General features: G+C 36.5%; 1 protein-coding gene across 2 annotated transcripts in view; it reads left to right on the top strand.

Moving 5' to 3' along the window:
* The window catches only part of VPS50 (VPS50 subunit of EARP/GARPII complex), a 136053-nt gene that overhangs the window by 26402 nt on the left and 82369 nt on the right, over positions 1-27282 (top strand). For both annotated transcript variants that reach the window (XM_040260292.1, XM_040260293.1), the window contains 7 exons: positions 547-617; positions 1613-1730; positions 1815-1850; positions 3607-3689; positions 17941-17983; positions 19462-19560; positions 21231-21371. In XM_040260292.1, coding sequence (XP_040116226.1) covers positions 547-617; positions 1613-1730; positions 1815-1850; positions 3607-3689; positions 17941-17983; positions 19462-19560; positions 21231-21371 — 591 coding nt within the window. The remainder of the gene's footprint in view (positions 1-546; positions 618-1612; positions 1731-1814; positions 1851-3606; positions 3690-17940; positions 17984-19461; positions 19561-21230; positions 21372-27282) is intronic.

Genomic DNA, 27282 nt, shown 5'->3' on the forward strand with positions numbered 1-27282 from the left:
TTCTGTGTGTTTTGTAACTCAGATCATCAACAGTGATGGGTCAGTCTGCCTTTAAAATATGATAAAATTGGAACTGTCTCTTTGAATCTGCCTTTTCATCAGAAAAGCGGAGACTTCAGAATGCACTGAAATATCTAACTGTGTTCAAACGAAGCCATTCACTGTAAAAGCATCTTAGCAAACAAGTCACGTTTGTCGTATTTGTCATTATCTTATGAAGTTCTCTTGGATAGAAACATTTAAATGAATATATCATTAGTATTTATTTACGCCCATCTAAAAGAGGATGGGTCTAGATTTCCTTACAAGCAATCCTGCCTGAATATTTTGTGACATGCCATGATGAAAATCAATTCAAAGTAGTTATCTAAAATGATTTTTATGAAAAATATACCAGCAGTGTACAAGTTCAGGTATCTTTGTTGTTACTTTGCTTATCAAGCAGGCTTCTTTTGAAACCCACTGAAGTTTTTGTTAGAGAACCATATCAATAAGAAAGAAAAATAAAATGCCTCGCACAGTAACCTACACCTCATCTTTCCATAGGAACTTGAAAGAGTTACTTCATTACAAACAGGTCTTCAGTTAGCCGCTGTTATCTGCACCAATGGGAGGAGGTATTGTGTTTGATGATGCTTTGTTCTTTAAGCTAAATAATATTTAAGAGAAACTGTCTTGGAAAATTGAGTTTTTAAATTCTGATTGTGGTTTCTAGAATGCCATTCATTAACTGAACCTACATAATGATCTATAAACTGCCCTAAGAAGGTGTGTGGGAAATGTTTTAAAATCTAGTTAGGGATTAAAAATATTAGTTTTTTTTTTTTTTTTTAAATGTGGGCCATTTTAAGTCTTTATCAAATTTGTTACAATGTTGCTTCTGTTGTTTATGTTCTGGTTTTTTGGCCCTGAGGTATATGAGATTTTAGTTCCCTGACCTTATGAGATTTTAGTTCCCCGACCAGGGATCAAACCTACACCCCCTGCTTTGGAAGGTGAAGTCTTTAACCACTGGACTGCCAGGAAAGTCCCCAAATATTAGTGTTTTTGTATTGCTTAAATCAGTGCTTCTAAAACTGTCTTTGGTGAAGGACCAGCCTTTTTTTTTTTTCTTTAATTTCCAACATGTTACAGATTGTTGTTTTTATAAAATGCAATAAAAACAAATTGCTAGAATAAATTAAAAGAAAAGACAAACACATATAAAATACAGTTTCATTTTTTCTATTATCAGATTCATTAAGCATAAAATTACCATGTCAACTTTTGCTCTGTGTGTTTAAAATTTTTTTGGTTAGAGTCATCAAGCATAAAATTGTTTCATCAACTTTTGCTCTACATGTTTCTAAATGCTTGCTCTCAATTTCTGTACTTTTCTTGTGATGAACTAGTAACAGTTTGAAGTTTGGTAGCAGACCACCTACCACTCTGGTAATGCTGGTTTATTTTGAGCTATTGAACAGATCCGTCAATCTGTTCAATCGGTCAGAGGACTAACAATCCCCATTTTTAAGAGCAGTCCAGGATACTGTCTCATTAACTGCCTAATTGTTCTGTGTGTATAGTGTTCTTATTCTAGAAAAACTGAACTATTTATTGCTCACTTTTACAGACACTTGAATATTGCAAAGGAAGGTTTTACTCAAGCTAGTTTAGGCCTCCTTGCAAATCAGAGGAAACGTCAGTTGCTGATTGGACTTCTGAAATCTCTGAGAACGATAAAAACATTGGTATATACCAGTTCCTTTTTAAAAATTAAAACTTAATTTTATGGTTGAAACAGGTTTTACCTTTGCATTTCTGTTATTTTTCAGCAAAGAACAGATGTCCGCTTAAGTGAAATGCTGGAGGTAAGTTTACAAGGCTTGGAAGTTTGGTGCTCCTCATAATATTAGAGAATTATTGTGAAAAAAACTCAGGTGTGCATTTTTCTCAAATTGGTGTATGGTGTAAAGAGCACTTTTAGACAGTAAAGGACCTTACTGTTTCTACTCTTGTGTGTCTTTTTCTATTGTTATGATGGACTTCATTCAGAAAAATTTACTGGGGGGAATGTTCAGTGTGTAGTAATGTAGGAATGTTAATTTCAGTATGTTTCCATTATATCTGGGCCCAAATAGCAATGAAATTACCTTTTGCATGTAACATAAAGTAGTAATTTGAGGAAGAAGGCATGTATTAGTTATTTTGGTGTCTCATATATGTACATATATATTTTTAATTACTAATTTTAAAAATTGTTGGCTGTGCTGGGTCTTCGTTGCCGCGCAAGGGCTTTCCCTAGTTACGGCAGAGGGGAGCTCCTCTTCGTTGTGGTCACTTCTCTTGTTGCAGGGCACAGTCTCTAGATGCATGGGCTTTGGTGGTTGCGGCATGCAAGCGCGCAGGCTTTGCTGCCCTGCCCGTCCCAGACCAGGGACTGAGCCTGTGTCCCCTGCATTGGCAGGCAGACTCCTATCCACTGGACCACTAGGGAAGCCCTCATATATATACTGACTTTCTGAGTGAGCCGTCTGTTTTCTCGTCAGTGGCTTTCTCAGCATTTTTATATACTTCTGTTACAAGGTTCACCAAGGCCTACTGTGTTACACGTGTTTCCCCATAATTCTCAAGCACCTTTAGGTAGGTACTTTGTCATGATCTCAGCATCCCCTATGGTTTGAATTGCCTTTGTTGAATTTAGATATGAACTTACGGAACATTTTTTAATGGTTTTCTGTTTAATCACTGTATTACTTCTAAACTACTATGGTTTAAGAAATCCATATGAAAAATTAATTTGGCAGTAAATTACTCTGTTCAGGTGTTAAAAATATCCTGAGGCCATTAATGAATATTTCACTTTATTTTCCAAATGTATTTAAGAATATTTATGGATTCATTGATAGTAAAACTGTTGAATGTTGATTGCAAGTAGAATAAAATTGGAACATTTTTTATATAAACACGACTGAAAGAAGATATGTTAACAGTTAAAGAACTCCTCTCTGAAGCAGTTCATACTTCTGTGTAGGCTTTACCCTCGTGTCATGGTCTCAGAGGGCTATTACTGTGTATTTATGGGCATAACATATTTTTTTCCATGATACATTTTAGGTCTAGAGCTGGTTGCTCTGCTATATTTTACTATTTATCTGTTGTTGGTATTATAATCTTTGAGAAGAATTAAAGCTTTCTGGTAGAGTAACTTTTAGATAGAGTGTGAACACAGGTTTATCCTTTTCAGAGGCTTTTAAGAATGATTGTTGTTTTTGCCTGCACTGGGTCTTCTTTGTTGTGCGTGGGCTTTCTCTAGTTGTGACAGGTGGGGCTACTTTCTAGTTGGGGCACACAGGCTTCTCACGGTGGAGCACAGGTTCTAGGCGCTGGCTTTAGTACTGTGGGTCAGTAGTTGTGGCTCAGGGCCCCTAGAGAACAGGTTCAGTAGCTGCGGTGCTTGGGCTTAGTTGCCCAGCATATGTGGATCTTCCCGGACCAAGGATGTAACCCGGGTCCCCTGCATTGCAAGGCGGAGTCTTAACCACTGGACCACCAGGGAAGCCCCTTTTCAGAGTCTTTTAAGAAAAATGTTTCCGTCCTAATAACTTCTGTTGTTGCTCTCTCCAGGAGGAAGACTATCCAGGAGCTATTCAGCTGTGCCTGGAATGTCAGAAAGCTGCCAGTACTTTTAAACATTACAGTTGCATAAGGTAAGCTAACATCAAATTTTTAAAGCTGACCCTGCCATCAGTTTTAATATAGGAGTTGTGTAATATACAGTGTTAATAAACATTGAAAATTACTAAGTGCTGTATCCTAGTTTAGCTTTCTTGTTTATAAATGGACAGTACAGTAAAATAGGACTTCCTTGGTGGCGGAGATGGTAAAGCATCTGCCTACAATGCGGGAGACCTGGGTTCAGTCCCTGGGTCGGGAAGATCTCCTGGAGAAGGAAATGGTAACCCACTCCGGTACTCTTGCCTGGAAAATCCCATGGACAGAGGAGCCTGGTAGGCTACAGTTCATGGGGTCGAAAAGAGTCAGACACGACTGAGCGACTTCTCTTTCACTTTTCACTTGCACAGTAAAATAACAATTCTTAAGGTTTGAAAGATCAGATATTTTTTAATCCTGTTTCCTGTGACATCATTGTAACTCTTCTTTTCATATTTTTTCCAGTCTTACTGATTTCATTTTTATGCAGTAGTAGAGAATAAATTCATCTGTTCCTGTCTTCATTGCACCTCTTGGGAGTTCTTCCTCCTTAACTTTGCCCAGCTTATAAATATTGAGAGTGTTGTCACAGTTTGTTTTTCAGATCCAGATGGTTCAACTGTTGGCTCATCATGATAAGAATTCTTTTGGAAAATTTAAAAGCAATGTGATTGCTTATGTAATTGTTGTCTTTGTAATATTTAAGTGATTATGTAATTAACGTTTTATATCTCCTGTTTGTTAATGTATTACATCTTCTGTTTGTTCGTGAAATGTGCTGTCTGAAAATAGCTGCTGTATCTTCTGCTCTGAGTGCTCACTTTTTAAATGGATTTTGATCTGTTTAAAATGAAGCTTTTGCATTAGCTGTGACAGTACCTCGCAGGGGTAGGGGTGAGCTCTAATCCTCATGTGTAATTTCTGTCATTCCTCTGAAACCATCGAAAATAAACATACAGTCTAAGGAAAATAGCGAGGTTTCCAGGCAAGCCCAGTTTCAAATTAACTTCATACTAACCTTAGAATGTAGCCTGTTAGTCTCTCATGTATGGAGAGTCCAGCTGTCAGTGAGCAGGGTGCCCTGATGTTCTAGGTGTTGATTCCTTGTAACTGAAAAGATGAAAGGATTGTGATAGAGTACAGCTTTGGATTAATTTTTTTTTTTTTTTTTAATATACTCACACATAGGTCTCTACTGGGTATGGAGTAACTGGATATTTCCCCCTAGAGATGATATTTTTTATGGTTTTTGTTTCTCTGGGATTATGCATTTTGAAGCAACATACTTTTTCTTTGATTACGAAACACATAGTTGAGTAGTACCAGTGATATTTGGATTTTATCCATTTTGACAGTGATTAACTGTTACTATTAAAAACTTGATTATGTCATTTATATTTATTAGGTTGGATGAATAAAGTATTAGCTCTAGTATGTGAATATACGTGAACCATTTCTAGCAGGGCCTTCTGGCTCCTGAAGAAGCATAACAGCCATTTGCTTCATTTCGTGATGATATGTCTGTTAGAATTTCGTATTCTAAGTTTATTTCTGGTTGGCTTAAAATAATTCAGGCAGCTATAAATCTATTGAATGCTTATTATATGCCAGGTGCTTTGTTTTGGAATTGGTTGTATAGTGATGAATCACATAAAATATAATCAGTATAATCCTTGGTCTTCAAGATGGACTTGGATTGAGGTAGGCACAAGTAAGATGGGGCTTTAGAGAGAAGGAAGTTGAGCATATTGTGGAAGCATAGGGATCTGACTGTCCTTAGGAGCCAAGACTAAGGAGGCTCTGAGGGAGGTGCAGGAGGGTTTAGCTAAACGAGAGGATGCAGGGTTGTGGATATGAGATTATGGGTATTGTGATGAAGGTCTTTGTTGCAGAGATGTCAGGCAAAATGAGGACTGAAATTATCTATTGTATTTATAGCAACAAAGAAATCAGAGTTGACCTTGTTGGGGGCAGATTTTGAAGTGTAAGTATGAAAGTGAAAGTGAAGTCGCTCAGTCATGTCCGACTCTGTGACCCCATGGACTGTAGCCTACCAGGATCCTCCGTCCGTGGGATATTCCAGGCAGTAGAACTGGAGTGGGTTGGTATTTCCTTCTCCAGAGGATTTTCCCAACCCAGGGATCGAACCCGGGTCTCCCGCATTGTAGGCAGATGCTTTACCGTCTGAGTCAGTACAGGATGAGGAAATTTTATAAAGAGGAAAGATGTGGAATTGAGAGGGAGAAACCTGAGTGTTTGAAAATCAGTGGGAAAGAGTGAGAGATTGAAAAGAAGAGAGACCATCCTAATACTGCTTTGTAGGGATTATAGAAGAGATTGACTTTGAAAAGTTCCACTGTTCTTTTATAATAGGAAAGAGTGAATGTGGACATCTGGTGGCAAGAAACTGAGATGACATGTTGATACTTTATTTTTTCCATCAATTGCAATGTTTACTTTAGCTTTGTTAAAGGAAGTATCTTGATGAGAGTTAGCTATAAAAAATGTTTTTGAAAGAAACCCTTATTTGGGTTTTTTTTCAGGCATGAGGTAGCCTCTAAGCACTTTTTCACTTTTAGGTATATAGTGATGTGTGGAGGAGGTGTGACTACAGTTATCTCACCTGGTGAAAAGTTTTGAAATTGAAAAATCTGTAATGATGATATAAGTTGATCATCGTTTTATTTTAGATGTACAGAATGCAAGAGTCATGCTGTGTTTACATGTATGAGTCATGCATGCAGTAATAGGAAAAGGTTGACATATTCTGAAATTAGATAAAAATAGATGCACAGACACACTGAAATGTCCTAAGGAATTCATTGTAGTGGGATTTTTACCTTAGGTTTCCTGGAAATTCATTAGAATTGTGTTTTTAACTTGGCAATTTAGTGACAATGAATTGCTTGGTGGTGATGACAGGCCCTCCAGCAACGATTCTTCTCTTCCACACATAGCGGTGTTTCCTTGTCCTGCCTAACCCAGTCCCCTTCTCGAATCTTCACCTCTTAGGTCACCCATTTGCTCCTAATTGGGAGAACCTAAGCTTCTTCATTTCTTGTAGATCATACGATTTAGGATATAGCTATAGAGTTAATTGATATCTAGGAGAGATTGAGTCCACAAAAATGAAAGGAATTTTATTCTATTAATAATTTCCTTTTAATTTTGTGTTTATTAATTAGATGGGCCTTTCTTATTCTATGCATTTTCTTCAGTTCAGTTCAGTTCAGTCGCTCAGTCGTGTCCGACTCTTTGCGACTCCATGAATCGCAGCACGCCAGGCCTCCCTGTCCATCACCAACTCCCGGAGTTCACTCAGACTCACGTTCATCGAGTCAGTGATGCCATCGAGCCATCTCATCCTCGGTCTTCCCCCTCTCCTCCTGCCCCCAATCCCTCCCAGCATCAGAGTCTTTTCCAATGAGTCAACTCTTCACATGAGGTGCACAAAGTATTGGAGTTTCAGCTTTAGCATCATTCCTTCCAAAGAAATCCCAGGGCTGATCTCCTTCAGAATGGACTGGTTGGATCTCCTTGCAGTCCAAGGGACTCTCAAGAGTCTTCTCCAACACCACAGTTCAAAAGCATCAATTCTTTGGCGCTCAGCCTTCTTCACAGTCCAACTCTCACATCCATACATGACCACTGGAAAAACCATAGCCTTGACGAGACGGACCTTAGTCGGCAAAATAATGTCTCTGCATTTTCTTCATTTTTCTCTTTTTCCTCTGGCCTTATGAATACAGTCAATATTGAACCTGTTCTTGAGCTCTCTCATTGGTTCAGACATAATTCACCAGCACTTTAAATGTTCTTTCCATTTACCTGGAGCTGTGAATTTAGCCAAAGGCAAAATTTAATCTTTTGCTTAGATCTGAGTGATTCAAAAGTGAAAAATCATTTGATACTCTGGTAATCATAGAATAGTAATTAATTTCCAACTGAATTCACACTCATTTTCTTTAACATTTAAATTTATTTTGTATTCCTATTAATGATTAGAGAGTCAAGAAATATTTTTCTTAGCAGTGTCCTTTAAGAGAACCATTCCACAATTCCAAGTATTTTGGAATTATCAGGTAATATTTGGTGTTTTTGTTTTTATGTTGCAGGCAAATTCATCTGTACAGTGGGTCTATTCATACACTTAATTTTTCCTTAGTAGATTATATGTTCCTCTCTTATTTCCTAGTCACATTGCTCCTTTATTGGAAATAAAATATTTGATAGAAGGCAGAGACTCTGTGGCCTTAGAAGATTACATGAATAAAAAAAAATTAAAAAAATAAATTAATTAAAAAATAAATAAATAAAGGCTTAAAAAAAAAGTAGATTACATGGAACAAGTGAGGGTGAATTGTTATGATTCTGAAAGTAGAAAAAGAATTTACAACTTTGCTTCTGCATAAAAAGGCACTGACTGTATACCTAATAAATTCAGGTTACATGACTGTGTAGTTTAATACATGAAGTACCAAGTAATTTGGTATCTTGCTTAAGATACCATCTGTGTTTCAGCATGACAGAGTTATATGGTTAGAATTTATCAGGAATAAGAATCAGAGTGTGTTTATCTTGAAGTATGCCTGAATAAAGCATTTAATTTCTTTATCACTTGAAATTTATCTAGATTAGTTTCATGAAAAGTTAATAAAAGTCAAAACCTCTTTATTGCTTTTTAAAATTTCCTTTGAAAGAAACGACCTGAATGAATCTTGGAGCATGCTAGATTATGCACCAAAAAGTTCATGCACCACCTGAACTAGTTTTGAGTACTGCATTTTAATGTAGACAGCTATATTTAATTTCTGATAATCTTAATCTTTTTTTCCCCCTCAGATGATGATCTTGGCAGTTGAAAGAAAATTGTAGGTTGTAGACCCTTAAATCCAGAGAAGGCAATGGCACCCCACTCCAGTACCCTTGCCTGGAAAATCCCATGGATGGAGGAGCCTGGTAGGCTGCAGTCCATGGGGTCGCTGAGAGTCAGATACGACTGAGCGACTTCACTTTCACTTTTCACTTTCATGCATTGGAGAAGGAAATGGCAGCCCACTCCAGTGTTCTTGCCTGGAGAATCCCAGGGGCCGGGAAGCCTGGTGGGCTGCCGTCTATGGGGTCACACAGAGTCGGACATGACTGAAGTGACTTAGCAGCAGCAGCAGACCCTTAAATCATCGAATAATGAGTATAGCCTTTAGGTACAAGTACAGCGGTACTTGGGCTCCCCAGGTGTCTCAGTAGTAAAGAATCCACCTGCCAAGCAGGAGACTTGGGTTTGATTCCTTGGATCGGGAGGATCCACTGGAGAAGGAAATATTGGCAACCCACCCCAGTATCGTGCCTGAGAAATCCCATGGAGAGAGGAGCCTCGCGGGTCGCGTAGAGTCAGACATGACATAGTGACTAAACAACAAACAACAGCAGTACTAGGCACTGTTCTCCTGTGGCCCTTGATTCCATCTTAGCAAGCAGTGTCTGCTCTCTCTTTCTTTACACTCGGGCGAGGGGAACCCAGGAGCCTTACCTGGAGTGATAAACAGTGAGTGTTTCTGCAGGATCACCCGACCTGCTCAGCTAGACTCACATGTAGGTCTGGAGTCCCTGTTGCTTGGGCTGAGTTATTGACACCATGCTATTCTGACACCACCTCCTTTCTTATCTTTTATCTTGTTCTCCTCTGCCTTCCTCCTCCAGGCAGTGCCATTTAAAATTAATGTAAATTGAAATCTACATAAAACATGACACTTGAACAAAATGGTCTTAAAAGGTGAAAGTTTTTCTTTCTGCCCACCCATCCTTCCCTTTCCTGCTCCCTAGAGTAAACCCTTTTTACAGCTTAATTTTCATCCTACCAGATTTCATTGTAATTTAAAAGATTACATTATAATAACCTTGTCCTGATTTATCGATGTAGATAGTTCTCGATAACTCTGTTTACTCCCCTTAATAAAAAGCAATACGAGATAGGCATATGGTGCACTTCCTTTTACTTCTTTTCACTTCTCCATCTTCCAGGTTTTGTTAGTGAAACTGTTATTTTTACTTGGTCAAGTTTATAACATTTATATTCTTTTCACATCTAGAATTAAATCTCTGTTTTTTCTAATAGGTTACTTCTAAAAAATTAATAGAAGTCATTTTACTATATTATGGATATTTAAATATTATTATCTGTAGAACTGAGTGGTTGGATGTATGAAAAAGGAAAAATAATCCTTTGTCTCTAACTGAAAATCCAAATCCATAGTGTTTTTCTGTTTCTGTTGAACATTTTTCACTTTTGCAGGTCCTGCTCAGCTTCTGTCATCTTTGTAATATTCCATTTGTGTGCATTTCTTTGTTGTGTGTTGTTAGTTACCTCTTGGAAAATTTTTTTAATACAGGATACTTAGGGGGTAAGTTTTCATATTTTGAAATGACCTTAATTTAGCCCATTCATGCAGGAGGAAAAGGGGGCATCAGAGGATGAGATGGTCGGATGGCATCACCAACTCAGTGGACATGCTGCTGCTGCTGCTGCTGCTAAGTCACTTCTGTCATGTCCGACTCTGTGTGATCCCATGGACAGCAGCCCACCAGGCTCCCCCGTCCCTGGGATTCTCCAGGCAAGAACACTGGAGTGGCTTGCCATTTCCTTCTCCAGTGCATGAAAGTGAAAAGTAAAATTGAAGTCGCTCAGTCGTGTCCAACTCTTAGCGACCCCATGGACTGCAGCCTACCAGGCTCCTCCATCCATGGGATTTTTCAGGCGAGAGTGCTGGAGTGGGGTGCCATTGCCTTCTCCGCAATGGACATGAGCTTGAGCAAACTCCAGGAGTTGGTGATGGACAAGGAAGGCTGATGCACTGCAGTCCATGCAGTCGCAAAGAGGCAGATACAACTTAGCAACTGAATGACAAATGATTGAAAGAAAAATTATTTTTTTTCCTTAAAAAATGGAAGGCATTGCTTAGCTGTCTATTCCAGCCTCCTGTTTTGAAGGACAGAGTCAGATACTACTCTCCTTCTCATTTTACAAAAAAAAATGGTGTCTTTCTTTTAGAAATTTTAAGGATTTTTCTTTTTTTTTCACTTGATCTAAAATTTCACCAGTCTAGAAAAGTCCTGTCTTAGATTCTTTACTCTTAGATGATGAGACAAGAATGAAGTATTTATTTAGTGCTTAACTACATGAGATGCTATAGTTACTTGTTATACCAAGAGGTTGTGAAATGTATTTGCTCTGTAGGAGTTGGTGAAAGAGGCAGTTAACAGGCAGGACTGTGGGGTAATATGCCAGTTAAGAGCACAGAATACATAAACAAAAGCCATCAGAAATGCTCCGGCTGTGAAAGGCTCACTTCCCATAGCCCCATGGGAACGGGAAATACTGACATTTATAGGAGTGGGGGTAGGAGCTTGGCACCATTATCCAAGGCAGCACTGACAATACAGTAATTCTAAATTAGATTTTAATAAGGCCTCCTCACTAAAGCTTTAGTCTTCAGTGTTTAAAAACTGAATCATGATAATAGTGATAATGATGATATAATTTTTGAAAAATTTTGGACTTTAATATATATAAAGCACTGTACTTATTTTTTATCTTTTAAAGATATTTAAATATCTTTTATTTTAAAATAATGTTCCTTATTTTTTCCTATTTAGCATTAACAAAATAGTCCTCAGGTGGTAGTGTTTTCTCTTTTGTAGATGAGGACACTGATGCTCTGTAAAATGAGTGGCAAAGGCAAGATTTAAATTTATATCTGTTGGGATACACATCTTGTTGTTCTTACCATAACTGTGGTAGGCCATCTACCAATGTAATAGCTGTTACGTGCAGTGGAAGCTCATGGCCAGTAGGCCAGTTTATATTATTTTGCTCCAATCTCTGAAGTATATTCTGACTAGAGTTAACTGTGCTTTTCCTAAACGTATTCCTACCTGTTGTGTTTGTTACTGTCTTTATGTTGCTTGAGTAAATAAACTAATGAGATGAAACAACTTTTGGAAAGTAAGTTGGATGCATTGGAAAAATACAACTTATTGTTAAAAATAAATTTCCTTTTGAATCTTTTGTAGGCGAGACAACTCATAAAAAACTGGGGGATATAAGATCACTGTGATTTGGCATTCAGGTTCTTTTGCATTTGTTTTTAGGTTCCTGCTTCAATTTTGAGAATCTGAAACTTGAAATTACAGTCAGTTTATTTGTGATCTGGTTCATATGAGACTCAGAAGTTAAAACTGCTATCAAATGAAAAGCCCTTGGCTCTAAGTCAGAAGTGGGTGTGTGAAGTACATTATACAGCTTTGGTTGAAATATTACGAGCCCATGTCACTTCTCTTGTGTCCGACTCTTTGTGACTCCATGGACTGTAGCCCACCAGGTTCCTCTTGTCTGTGGGATTCTCCAGGCAAGAGTACTGCAGTGGGTAGCCATTCCCTTCTCCAGGAGGTCTTCCCGACCCAGGGATCGGACCTGGGTCCTCCCACACTACAGGCAGATTCTTTCCTATCTGAGCCAGCAGCGAAGCCCTGAAATACTCAGTGCACATAAACATTCCTGTTTTACCTTTGGTCAGTTGACCAACTGAAAGGTCTTCTGCCGAACTGTAGCACAGGGCTGCCAGAGGGCCTTTGTGTTTAAAGGGCCAGATAATAAATATTTTAAATTTTGCAGACCGTAAGGTCTTGGTTGCAGTTATTCAGCTCTGCCCTTGAAGACCAAGAGTGGCATTAGACGATATGTAAACAAATGCATGTGCCTGTGTTTCAATAAAACTTTATTTAGAAACATAGCTTCTTGGCTAGATTTGACTCCTGAGCCTGGCTTCTGCTCTGGAATTATAATTCATAGAGTTTGGAAATGTTTTGAACACTTTTAGTGTCCTTAATAATGAACTCTGAACTTTCTATGTGGTGAATGGTTGTATTGTGAGTTAGGTCTGGGATTTCTGAACAGCATGGACAGAGATCTCCGTTGATTCAAAGTGATCGTGGAGTTCTTCTACAGTTTTTTTCTGTAGTTTGAAGGATCCTGTGATACTTGATGGTACCTCAAGGTTGTTTAGCTACAGTGTGTTTGAAAATCATGTTTTCTCTCAGGTCTGTTGGTAAAACTCGGCAGCAGTGAGTAGATTGAAATCCTTGGAATTATATAATACCTCTGATCTAAACAGACTGGAGTTTCTGCGGGCCATGGACACACAGTATAAATTTGGAAGGATAAATTTTACTTATGTGTGTTCCAGAGGTTTTAGCATTCTGCTGAATCATATACAAAGATGTGCTAATTGGTTAGCTGGTGTTCAGCATATAATAAAATCTAGAAACTTTAGAGCTTGAAGCAGCCCTTTAGATCCAACCCACTTTTGTATAGGAAACTGGTGCCCAGAGTTATTAAGAGACTTGTCTTAAATCACCTGGCTTAATAACAAACCAGGGAAAGATCATTAAGAGGCTGATTACCTCCATACCATCTTGTCTTTCAGTACAATCAAATTGTAGTTTTCTAGGACACATTTTGTGAGTTTGTATCCCAGAGTAGCTACTTAAAAGGAAAGTCAATTATTTATGAATGTTATTTTTAATATTTTCTGTAGTGATTATAAAAATGCCCTCCAAATTGTTTGAGTCATTCCACTCACTTGGAAATAGCTTTTAATAGCTTTTAGTCTTTCATCTTACAACTAGTAATTTTTTTGACCATAATATAGCTTTTATTTATCCAAATGTTCATGACTAGGTCCTTTTTACATACTCTGATTAACTGACCCAAATAACTGAAATTCATGTTTCTAAATGATGGCTGAGGATTTCTTTAAAGACCACATTTAATATGTCCACTCCTTAATCATATTTTTATGTGTATATCTTTAATTAGTAGCCAACTGTTACCAAACTACAGTTGTAGATTTTGAAAGCATTTTTAAAAATTTATTTTTAATTGGAGGATAATTGCTTTATGACCTTGTGTTGGTTTCTGTCATACAGCAACAAGAATCAGCCATACCTATACATACATCCCTTCCCTCTTGAAAGCATTTTTAATAAAACCAAAATGGTTGATTTATAGATTTTATATTAAAATTTTCTGCCTACCATATACATTACCATGCTTGCATTAACTCTTAATATATAGGCTACAAAATCATTTTAACCATAAATAATAGAAGGAATAAAAGCACCTAGATTTATTATAATATTGTGAATAAACTCTAAAGCCCATTTTTTTCAGTTGAGAAGCTGAAGAAGTTGTTACTGTCACCTCTGAATTAGTTTAGATATATTCCTTTTTTCTCCAAACTCAATATTCCCTGAAAGAATATGTTTACGAATTCTGATACTTATTATTCTGAGTGTTCTTGCCTCTCCATGTCTGTGTCTTCAGCCTTAGTGAACTTCTGAGCGCTGTGTGATAGAGGAGTAGAAACAACTTCTCTGCTTCTCTTTCTCGCTCTTATTTATTTATTTTTCCTTTAGTAAGACCCCTGTAGACCCAGAGTCCTGTCTGACTCTTATTCTTCTAAAATGTTCTCCTTTCTTTTTTTTAAATTGAAGTAGAATATGGGGGCTCAAGGAATGATGGTTAAAGTTTGCTGTTTTTTGTTTGAATTGCAAATTTGACTCAGCAGATGTTTATTTCCTGCTCTGAGTCAGGCAGTGAATTTAGTTAGAGCTAGGGAATCCCTGGGGAATAAGCTACAGTCTGCTCTGATAAATAGTCACAGATACTTCTTAACTCTATTTCAGGGTGCTGTAAACACAGCATTGTATAACTTAAGGAAACAGTTAGGAGAGAGAGACTTCCCAGAAAAAAAGACATTTGGGAATGAGAAAAGAGGAATGTACTTTCTAGCTGTTGTGAACATTATACGCAAGAGCAGAGAGTGGAAAAGCCTGGGGTTTGTTTGGGGAACTGCACCTCGTCCATCTGACTAAAATATAGTTGACCCTTGAACAACCTAGGGGTTAGTGGTGCTCACCCTTGGCCCAGTCGAAAATCCACATATAACTTACCTACTTGGACCTCTGAATAGGTGATTCCGCATCTACAGATTCAACCGAGGATCAGGAAGTACTGTGGGATTTACTATTGAAAAACATCCGCTTATAAGTCGACCAGTGCAATTCAAATCCCTGTTGTTCAAGGATCCACTGTAGAGGCACTGGAAAGTGAATGGGAATTTAATTTTTTGTCAATTATGAAGAGTCTTATGTGCCATGCTAATTTAGGGCTTTATTCTTGGTTTCATGGGGAGTCACCAAAGGTGTTAAAGCAGTGGATTAATACAATTTTTATTTCTGCTTCACTCAGAAACTGCAAACTCAGCTGTCTTTAGGGACCAGCCAGGGTAACATGCATATGAAGCTGCCAGATGATGGCAGGAAATGGTCAGTTGCACACGACTGTTGTCTTTTTTGTTGAGGTGCTCAGTTGTGTCTGATTCTTTGTAACCCCGTGGACGGTAGCCCTCCAGGCTCCTCTGTCCATGGGGCTCTGCAGGCAAGAATACTGGAATGGGTAGCCATTCGCTTCTCCAGATTCCTGCACTGTTGATTGTCAAATGATGAAGGCTTGTTCATTTCAGTTTTTACTTGAGAGTGTAATCTTCCATTCTCAACCTTAATTACAAGCATGCTTATGGCACATAGTATTTGTTGAAAATGGTCTAATTCTGCCACGGGTTTGAGTGTTTATCTTTGAGACCTTCAAAACTGGGTGCTTGTATTATTATTAGTTTCACTTTCCTGACAGATTGTTTGCATTTGTACATGTCTATGTCTTTCTCTCTATCAAACCACTTTGTTGTTATCGTCTCAGTTTGCATTAAAAGGCTCTCTAAGGGAAACCATGAATCATATTGTATGTTCTATAAGGCAGTTGCCGAGGGTGTTTTGCCTTAGGAGATAAAATATTGCTGTTCTCTTTATCAAGACTGGCAAAATTTTCTCTCTAAATTTAATGCCAGCAAAAGTGAGTTTTGTCTCTTTGTTTTTGCTCTTTCTCTTAAATTACCGGTTTGTTTTGATATTCTGGACACCAAATTGTGTACTGTCGCCTTCCCTATTTGTTTTGGCTGGTAGGACTTTGAGAATCACATTGATAATCAGACGACAGTTGTAAGGAAAAAAACAAAAAAACCCTTGTATAATTTTGCTGTGAAACTGCATCTTTCTCTTTTTCTTACTATTTTATTTTACTTTTACCTTAATCCCTTTCGTCAAAACGTTTTCTCTAAAATTGTATTTACTTTTTTAGATAATAGCAGATATTTATTTTTTAGTAATGAGGTGTTATAATTCAAATAATATCAGTTATTTTTAAACTGACCTCATGAGAATTAGGGCTTCCCTGATGGCTGAGACGGTAGAGTCAGCCTGCAACGCAGGAGATCCCGTTCAATCCCTGGGGTCAGAAGATCCCTTGGAGAAGGAAGTGGCAACCCACTTCAGTATTCTTGCCTTTAAAATCCCATGGACAGAGGAGCCTGGCAGGCTACAGCCCATAGGATTGCAAAGAGTTGAGCACGACTGAGCAACTAACACTAACGCTGGAGGATTAAAGGGGAAAAAAATCAGATTCAATCACATACCCTAAATGTGTAAGTCAATACATTTTTACAAAGGGAACATAGTTGTGTAATTACTGCCCAGAAAAAAAAAACAGAACTAGAACATTTCTAGGACCCTAGAAACCCTTCATGCCTCATTCCAGTCATTATATTACCAAGGTAACCACTGTTCTGATTTCTGTCACTAACATTATTTTTACCTGTTTTGAACTTTATGTAAATGAAATCATGCAGTATGTATTTTTTAAACTGACCTCTTTTGTATTATGTTTTTGAGATTCAGGTGACACATTTTCATTGCTAGAGTATTTTATCATATAAATAAATATATCCCTTTAATTTTTCATAGACAGTTGAGCTGCTTCAAGTTTTTGCCTGTTACAAATAATGTTGTGAAGATTGTGTATGCACTTCTGATAGATACACCTGGAGTAAGTGTATGTTGAGTTTCAGGAGGTATTAATGGTTCCAGAGAGGTGGTATCACTTTTCCCTTCTCCAGCACTGAGTTGAGTGTTTTATTCTACATTCTTGCCAACATTTGTTGACATTGTTTTAAATTTTTTAAAAATATTTTTAGCCATTCTAGTCATTTGTTATAGTCTTTTTGTAGTTTTAATATGCATTTCCTGAATGCCTGAAAGAGTGCATATTTATATGTTCATTGGCCAATTGAATATCTTCTTTGTCAAATATTTAAGGCTTTTACCTTTTGTTTTTATTCTGTTGTATTGACTTGTTAATGTATTCTTATAATAAGTGCCACACTACCTTACTGCTGTAACTTTATAGTAAGTCAGCCTGTTTTTAGTGTATCTTACGGCATTGTTCTTTGGGGTTTGCTTGACTAGTCTTGGACCTTTGAGTTTCCACATGAATTTTAGAAGCAGGTTGTCAATTCCTCCATTAAAAAGCCCACTGGCTTAATATTAATAAGATATCAGTTATTTTAGCATATCATTTTTGTGAGAATTGGTATCAGTTGTATTAAAGATTTTAGTCTGTTTATATGGTATATACCTCTATGTAGTGGTCTTCTTTATTTTTGCTCTGTTTTGTGTTGTTTATTCTTTATTTGGTTTATTCCCAGGTATTTGGTTTTTTGAAATGTATCTTTAAAAATTTGATTGTCTAATTCCTTATTTCTGATATATAGAGATTAGTTTTATCTTTGTTTTACTTTTCATCTATATTACACATATTATCTTTAAAACTTGCTGCTGCTGCTGCTGCTAAGTTGCTTCAGTCATGTCCAACTCTGTGTGACCGCATAGACAGCAGCCCACCAGGCTCCCCCGTCCCTGGGATTCTCCAGACAAGAACACTGGAGTGGGTTGCCATTTCCTCCTCCAATGCAGGAAAGTGAAAAGTGAAAGTGAAGTCGCTCAGTCTTGTCCCACTCCCAGCGACCCCATGGACTGCAGCCCACCAGGCTTCTCCATCCATGGGACACTTAAATTCTTAGTTTTATCTATAAATTCTTCAGGATTTTCTGTGATGACTCTTATTTCTTCCTTTCTAATTTTTTTCCTTTTGTTTATTTTTCTTGCCTTACTGTACTGTCTGTAGAATCAGCAGAGCTTAACTGCTCATACTATTGACTTGTCAATTTGAGTGTTTATTCATCTAGTTTGTTTGTCTCTTTTAAAGACTGACACACCTAATTCTGTTTTATTTAATAGTGAACTGAATTCAAAGTTGCAAGATACTTTAGAACAAATTGAGGTAAGAAGGATTATATCTTAAGTTAAATGACTTTCTTTTCAGAGGTTTTTGAATAGCATAGATGTATCTTACGTTTTGACTTCCATATTCTTACCGTTGTTTGTAGATCACTACTCTTTGTGTTTTTCATTTGGAATGTCTGTTAATGTTAACAGACTTGGTCAAGTTAATGTTAATTTACTCATTCTCTCAAAGATACTTTTGGAATTGTAGGGTCTGAAAAGAGTATTTGGAAATATTGCCATATCTACAAAGATTCCTAAACTCTTAGTTATAGGTGTGTTCTCACATAAACTATAGGCAGAATATTTACCATATATTAATTATTTTTTGATTATCAATTATTTCTCCTTTTTAGCTTACTGATTTTAAGAATGATTATTGATTGATGATAACCCTCCTGAATTCCTAAACCTCATAATAACATCTCTTACAGTTCCTCAAATGTGTAGAAACTGGAAATGAAAAGCTGTGTCATTGTGAGCATAAAGTCTTCCTCAGCAATCTTTGTAAAGCAGAGGGTTCATTTAAATACATTTAATAAGAATTATTTAGTTTCTTCTGAGATTGTATTTTATTGTTTTCCTGATGAGAGCTCTTAGAATGGTTGAGGCTAGACTTTCAAATGACCTTTGTGAAAGTAGTTTTTGATCATAAATGCAATTATTTCCATAGTAAGAATGATAATTTATTTGGTAAGCATAAATAGAATTATTTTGAAAATCCCTTAAGTAAATAATCACCTGATTTTTTTCTTTTATTTATTTCTTTTTTCTTTTTTTGATCACCTGAATATTTTAATGAAGACTTTCTTTTGAAAACTCAGTTTTCTTCATTCTTATAATTTAAATGAAATCATTGAGATAGAAACCCATAAACAAAGTGGATACACTTAGATATAAAAAGGCAGTACCTTGAGGTGTATACTTTTAAGTCAATGTAGTTTTGTTGAGAATTACTTTTCAGTGATTAAGAAGGGTGGTTTTATTTTTCAGTAGTCCTACAAACTCATTTCATATAATTACATGATTTTAGCTGATGCTTGATGAAACATAAAGCTAAGTAAAAATAAAAACTAGAATTCCTTTAGAGACTATTATAATTATTTTGTGTCCCTTGAACCAGTTGGCAAAAAATTTTTTTTTTAATTCACATATTAATAACATCTCAATAAACTTGAGTATAATTGTTAATAAGAATTATAATTTATTCCCTGGTGGTTAGGACTTGGTGCTTTCATTGCCATGTCCTGGGTTTGATACCTGCTTGGGGAACTAAGAGCCTGCAAGCAGTGTGGTGCAGCCAAAAAAAAATTACAACTTATATTTTTAATTAAATTTGTTTTTGACTATTAAATTCAGTGTGATAGTAATGTGTTTAGATATTAATTAAAGGTGAGGCATTAGTCTTAATATTTTCTTATTACCTTGAAAACATGATTCCTTAACCACCTCTCACCTTCTCTTTTGTTTACATAGGAACAGTTGGATGTTGCTCTGTCCAAAATATGCAAGAATTTTGACATTAACCACTACACCAAAGTTCAACAAGCTTATCGACTTCTTGGAAAAACACAGGTAAGTTTTGAAAGGATTTTTTTTTTCTTAATCAGTAATCTATTGCTCTTCCTGATTGCTTAAGTTCAAATATTATTAATGTAGTGTGCTTAAAAAGTTTCATTGAAGAAAGTAAATTTTTATGATGTGTTAGCAATGGTAGCAGGATCACATAAGCTCAGAGTGTGGGTGGTGTGATTAACACATTATTGAGGTCTGTTTGGAGAAGGCAATGGCACCCCACTCCAGTACTCTTGCCTGGAAAATCCCATGGATGAAGGAGCCTGGAAGGCTGCAGTCCATGGGGTTGCTGAGGGTCGGACACGACCGAGCAACTTCACTTTCACTTTTCACTTTCATGCATTGGAGAAGGAAATGGCAACCCACTTCAGTGTTCTTGCCTGGAGAATCCCAGGGATGGGGGAGCCTGGTGGGCTGCCGTCTATGGGGTCGCACAGAGTCAGACACGACTGAAGTGACTTAGCTGCAGAGGTCTGTTTTAAACTATGAAGTGTGTCTCAGGTTTAATATTTTCATCATTTCCTGTAGGTTTTTTAAAAAGTATAGTATAATTCAGTGGGTGAGGATATGTAATCTCTTGTACCTCAGTTCTTGGTCCTGAATAAGAACTTTTAAGGTTGGAACCTCATGGTTCCTAGATGGGCCAGCGTGATTCTCTCACAGTGGCTGGTAAACTTTTGTGTATTGTGTACATTTGCTGTAAAACAGGTCCATTTCTTTTATTAGAGTTTTCAAAGGATTTTGTTATCCCCAGAATGTCCTTACTATTCCCATGATGCATGTCTTCACCTGTTCTTACTACTTAGGGGCTTCCTTGAAAAGCCTGAAGTGGAGGCCATAGTTTGAAAGTTAATTACATCTTCTACATATAGGAGTATACATTTTTCTTGAGAACATCAAAACATTGATGTAAATTTTTTTTCCCTTAAATATAAGTCTCTTTTATTAGAAGGAAATTTAAGACTTTACCAGGCTATTTACATTGTGTAATGTGAATAAAGAAATATGGTTATTTATTGTACTTCATTAATTTTGATATCTTAAGATATACCTAGGGAAAATACAAGAAGGAAAACATTTGGTAATTTTGAGGGATATGTATTTTCAAAGGCCTTGAAGCAACTATAACTTCTAATTTCCCCCATTAGATGAATTCTTTCTCTCAGTAAATATTTTTTGTTGCCAACTATGTGCATTGCTCGAGGCATCTGGATATAAGCCCTCGTGTATCTTACCTTCTAGTTCAGAAGACAGAAATTAAAGAAAGAAAATCGGTGTAAGGGTACGGAGTGATGCAAAGTACTGGTTTGTATGCGATAGTCAGGAAAGGCTTCTCTGAGAAGGTGACCACTGAGAATCCTGAAAATGAAAGTATGGCAGAGGGAATTCAAAGGTGTGATTAGACGTGACATGTTTGGCAAACTGGGTACCAGTCTTAAATATGGAGCAACAGAGCAGTGTTTATGATTGAGGTTTATCTGTAGTGGTATGATGTTGTGGTTGTTTGAAGGGTTAGCGGCAAATAATCGACATTTATAATTCTGTGAATAATAGTTATTTGTGTTGCAGGTAAAATTGGTAGAGATTGTTTCCTATGTTTTTCAAATCTGTTTTTTTTTATCTTAATAATTTATTTTAGTAATAGGCGATTATGTGCTTTATTTCCATAGACCGCAATGGATCAACTTCATATGCACTTCACCCAAGCCATTCATAACACCGTGTTTCAAGTTGTTCTTGGCTATGTGGAACTGTGTGCAGGAAACACAGATACAAAATTCCAAAAGCTGCAATATAAGGATCTCTGTACGGTATGTTATAGCTTAATTACTGTTCATATGAATCTCTTTTAGTTTTTAAATTCATATTCCATTTTTTCCCAGAGCCTACTATCAGAAGGTGTCACTAAAATAAAAACAAATATGTTTGCCAAAAGTTTTTTTTTTGTTCCTTTCTTCATAGAGAAACTGGAAGATTCAGTCACATAAATAGTAAAGGTGGATGAGATGGTACCTGTTTGTGAAGTACAGTTGTTTCTAAATTGACTTTCTATGCATTTAAAGCTCTTTTTACCATTCTGCCTCAGACTGTGAATTGTATTCTACAGTGGCATGTGTACTTTTAAGCAGTCATCTTTGCTGATTTTCCTTACATATGTTCAGTCAGTTTTTTCATGTATATAAATGCTGTTTCTGTCAACATCTGTAACCAATTTTTCTTTTTCACTCTTAAAGGAGCATAAATCTGTAGGTAATATAATCCACAGGTGGGAAGTGAACCGAGTTGGGTTCCGTTTCCAAATTGTTCCTTCCGATGGATTGATGTATGTATGGGAGGAAAAGAGAATGATGAACATCCAGGAGAATGGTGGTGTTACTTGCTTTTACAAGGAAACCTGGTTTGCAGTGGAAAATCATGATTTCTATTTGATACATATTAACATTACTTTGCCGACTAAGGTCCGTCTAGTCAAGGCTATGGTTTTCCTGTGGTCATGTATGGATGTGAAAGTTGGACTGTGAAGAAGGCTGAGCGCTGAAGAATTTATGCTTTTGAACTGTGGTGTTGGAGAAGACTCTTGAGAGTCCCTTGGATTGCAAGGAGATCCAACCAGACCATTCTGAAGGAGATCAGCCCTGGGATTTCTTTGGAAGGAATGAAGCTAAAGCTGAAGCTCTAATACTTTGGCCACCTCATGCGAAGAGTTGACTCGTTGGAAAAGACTGTGATGCTGGGAGGGATTGGGGGCAGGAGGCGAAGGGGACGACCGAGGATGAAATGGCTGGATGGCATCACGGACTCGATGGACGTGAGTCTGAGTGAACTCCGGGAGATGGTGATGGATAGGGAGGCCTGGCGTGCTGCGATTCATGGGGTTGCAAAGAGTCAGACATGACTGAGCGACTGAACTGAACTGAACATTCAAGCACACTTATTGAGGCAGTTGAATGTAAAAAGATCAGAACTGAAGTTATAGGCTGGGGACCATCAGCGTTTAACTGTATTTTAAGCCATGGTGCTGGATAAGAAGATTGGGGAAAAGGGCGGAGAGAAAGAAGACAGGAGGGCCTTGGGCTTGTGACTTTCAGAGACTGGGTCGGGGAGGAGGGCCCAGTAGAAAAGCCGGAGAAGGAGCAGCTGCCTGGGGAGGAGGAAATCTAGGAAATTATGTTGTCACAATGGCTTACAGAAGGAAGTGTTTACGGAACAATCAGCTGTAAACCTATGTCAGATGCTTCTAAAGAGTCTGAATAAGTGGTCATAGAACTGATTCCTTGACTTGACAATATGGAAGTCATTGTTGACCTTGGTCTCTTTAAGTCTAGCCCAAGAATATCTTATGTCTCTGACTGGAGAATTTCTTGAGTTTTTTCCCTAATGTCCCCTAGAAAATAACAGTTCTTAGGAAGTAGCTATCTATTCTGTACTATAATTATGTCTGGGAATTAATGTGAAGTTAATGTTCATAATGAGTTTGTCAAAAGTACAGGTTATATGTCCATTGGGAACTGGGGAAGTACACTTACTTAAGCTCCAATAAATATTCCAGAAGATTGTGATTATAATGATAGCTTAAGGATTAAGTTAATAAGGACAGTGGATGTTTGTTAATATAGGTTAAAATGTCTTTTTAAAATCACTTCATAAATCACAGGCACTATTTCACAAATTTTATGATCAATTGTGCAATATAGTTGCATAATTCTATTTTAAATACCCAGTTTTAAGAACAGCCATTGTTTGATAACTTTCAATGATTTTGAAATATATCATTTATTTTCTTAGGTTGATAATATACATTTTAAAATTAAATATCCAAAAAGTCAATTTTTCTTTTTGACTGTTAGTGTTGCTATTACTAGTAGATGGCTTAAATGGTAAAGCAACTTATTGCAAGTTAGTGATTTTTCTGTTAAAAGCAGAAAATAACTTTTAATAATTTAAAATAAATATTTTTAAACAAATTAGGCTTTCGTTCTTCAGTCTTTTTTACTTTGGTTAAATCTGGTATGTCTGTATGCCTGTAGTATATTTTGTTACTATTAAATTTTTATCTGCTGTTAAAAGTCAAGGACATATTTGTGCTTATGCTTCTTGAGAATGTCCTCTATGCTTTTACATAACACAAAGATGAAAGTTGTATTTAGCTTATACGTTTTTATGAACAAAAAATTTGTTCTTAAGATGTTTACCATAGTTTTTTAAAAATAATTTCTTTTGCTTTTTCCTAAAAGGCTATAAAATAACCTTTTGAGGTATCTGTGTATATTTAAATTATCAGATAACACAGAGCTTATCTTTCTTGAGTAAGAGCTTATTAAAATTACTCCAGAAACATTTGGTACTTCTTTATAAAGTTATCCATATTTGTGTGATAGTAGATGAGATATCTATAATTAAATTAGGGAAACAACTAAATTAAGGAAACATCTGATTTATTGGTACGTTAGTGCTTAGTCATAGAAAACAGCCCCCCTGCACCCACACACATACAGAGAACAGCTGGCATGTACATTAGTATTCATCTGACATAGTTGTACGTTTCTGGTTCATATTCGCACTGTTCTAAAAACATTAGCTGAAGTAGTTTTTGGTGTAAAGTGGTGAGAATAGTATTGAATGTTAACGATGCATTCAGGGAGGCATTTCTTTTAAGGAATGGATTTAACAGAATTAGGTATGATGGGGTCTTTAATGTTGAAAGAACAGACATAGAAGAACTGAATAATGAAATGAAGAATATGATACATGGTCAGGTGGCCCACTTTCTTTGGCACTATTCTTGATAAAAAATTAAGGAAGTTTAGAAATTACCTAAGGCCTCTTGCAAGTATGTAAGTCAGTGTTGCTGCAGGGAGACAGGAATGTGAACATCTCTTATAAGCCTAAGTTTTAATTTTTTCTATAATATTGAGTGATATTTGACCTTTTTAAACCAAGTAAGTTAGGAAGAAATTATCTCATATCAAAGTTATTTATTTAGTTTGATGGAAAGATGTGTACTTTTAGTTATATAAAATAAAAGCGGTTTACTCGGGAGAGGAAAAATAGAAGGAACTCTTAGAAGTTCAATAAGCTGATGAAACTTAAATATGTTTTCCTGGTGAGAACACATATCAATGATCTCGTATGGCGTAACTCAGGCAGGGGAGGGGATTTGTGAAGGAGCCTTATGTCAGAATGTATGGTTCTTAATTTTTCAACATATGGCACTTGGGCATCATTTTTGCCCTGATAAAGTGAGCTGATCATAATTATTGAGGATATACCAGTTCAGGAGCATATGTGGCAATGAGTGCCCAGCTAAGAAAGAGGCAAGAGAGCCCTCAGGGTGTTGACTGGCAGATTTTGGAAGTGAGAAGGAAGATCCCAGGCATTTGGGCAGCAGTTGGTTTTCTCTGTAGAGCAGCAGTATTTTCAAGGAAGGCTTTACCTAGTAGATAAACATTTAAATATAAGAGTAAAAAAAATAAAAAATGGTACACTGATCGAGTTGAGAGAGGGATAGAGTTGCTGTAAACTGGGAACCATTTTGTTTCCTTTAAATGGAAAGAGATTAGAGACGCAAAGAGAATCATTTGCTTGTGCTCGTTCACAGTATTATTTTAAACCACTCACAGATGTCTTTCTGTTACTAAAATGGGCTAGAATGAAATTGATCTCTCTCTCTCTTTTTTTTCTTTTTGGATATTCCTTTACAAAGAAACCTGGGGCAAAATTCATGTTCTGTTGTTGTTTTCTTTGGTAAAGAGAATGTCAGCGTTCTTCAGGAAAGCAGCATACTGTCCCATTATGAAGTGTCTGCCCTGTGTCCTGTTACCATTTCTCTGTTTAAAAGTTGAGTTGACTTGGAACTGTTTGAAGTCGTTTTACAATTGAATGTACTTTCTTTACTAAACTGTGTTTTAATAAATGACTAAAAGTACAGTTTTTCTTCGTATAGTTGATCTTTCAGTCTTGTTTTGCTATTTATCTTGAATGTCTCGACTTACGAGTTTTAAATCAGTAGTTTTGGCTCTTTTAAAAAATACATACATTATCTTGCAGCACAAATGATGGAGTACCACTTACAAGGAAAAGTTTGAAATGAGAATTACACCACATTCATTTCTGGCAAGGGCCGATGTAAAGGGGATAGTAGTCATTTTATTTGATTAAAAAGCCTTTTTGTGATTGCATTTATCAATACATTGATGTACCGTGCATGTTTACAACAGTTTGTGAAGAGATTTAAAAACATCAAGTGGAAGAAGCTCTTTATTTCATGACTTTGTAGGGAAACCCTGTGTAGATTTTTTTTGAAAGTTTATGATGTATGCATCAGTTTTTTGGGGTTTTTTTAAAGTGTTTTTAAAACTTTTTTTGGGGGGGGCAAGCTCATGAGTTTCCATGGGGAGCTTATTTCAAGATATTAATTAGGATGTTATTGATTAATTTTATAATAACAGAGCTGGCTAAGCTGGCTGCATTTTCTCAGCCATTTTTCAGCTGTTCATTTCCAAATGATTTTATTGAGTTTTGAGTTCTGCTTTTGAAATGAACTTAGCAATGTAATAATACTTTGGGAGAAAATGTAGTATTTCTTTTAGAAAAAGCTTTCTGAAATAATTTCAGTATTTATTTTCGCTATCTGGCACATTAGAGGTGTTTAGTAAATGTTTATTTAGCATATTGGATTGAACTCTTTGTCTCTATCTTATGTAGTGTTGACTTAATCAGTCTTCAGATTTGATTGAGGGGAAAGAAAACCAACACTGAGTGCTTTCTCAGTGCCATGTACTTTTTTAAACACTTTTTATTTTATATTGGGGTGTAGCCAGTTAACAGTGTTGTGACAGTTTCAGGTGAAGAGCAAAGGGACTCAGCCACACATACACATGTATCCAAGCTGCCACACAGCACGGAGTAGAGTTCCCTGTGCTATATAGTAGGGATACTTGTGGACTTTTACAAGTTCCTTCAGGTGCGTACTTTATAGAAAGGCCAACGAAAGGCTTGTCCAATGTTCCATTCTTCTAGGTTTTAAAATTTTCATTCTCATAAGTAATACTTCTTGTTACTGAATTGTAATGATGATAAGCTGCTAGGAATTATCATCATATTGACTGTGGGCAAGTATAGAAAAGTGAAAAAGAAAAGTAAAAATTAGTATTTCTGCATGCAAAGCTGGTTCTTTTAATGTATATTATATAAGCAAACAGCTTTTTAAAGTAGGATTATGCTATACTTGCAGATTTATAACATTTTTCCCCACTTGCTATGTTATAAACAATTTTCTATTTCAGTAAGTATACTACTCACGTACCTTTTAGGGCTTGACAATACTTCAGTGTAAGAGATCCTGTGGATTAATTAACCAGTTTCTTATTCTTCAATATTTATATTATTACCAGCTTTTATCATGATGAACAGCATTGTAGTAAATATTTTTAAAGCTAAATCTTTGCATAGATCATTATTTCTTTAGGATAGAAGATGAATAAAATTGCATTGTCAAATGCTTTGCATTTTTAAAACTTTGGTTTATATTTCCAAAATTGCCTTGCAAAAAGCATGTTTCAACTTAGGCTTCTCATCAGTAGTGTCTGCTCTTACCCTTTTCCCTATGCATATGAATGCTGATTATTTTATATTTAATAGCTTAATTGTCAAATACCAGAAGATAGCATATCAATAACATTTTATGTTGTTTTCACTCAGGCATATTTAGGATGTGAAGGA

The sequence above is a fragment of the Oryx dammah genome, unplaced genomic scaffold (genome assembly GCF_014754425.2).
Source record: "Oryx dammah isolate SB20612 unplaced genomic scaffold, SCBI_Odam_1.1 HiC_scaffold_18, whole genome shotgun sequence".
In the NCBI taxonomy this organism is placed as follows: Eukaryota; Metazoa; Chordata; class Mammalia; order Artiodactyla; family Bovidae; genus Oryx; species Oryx dammah.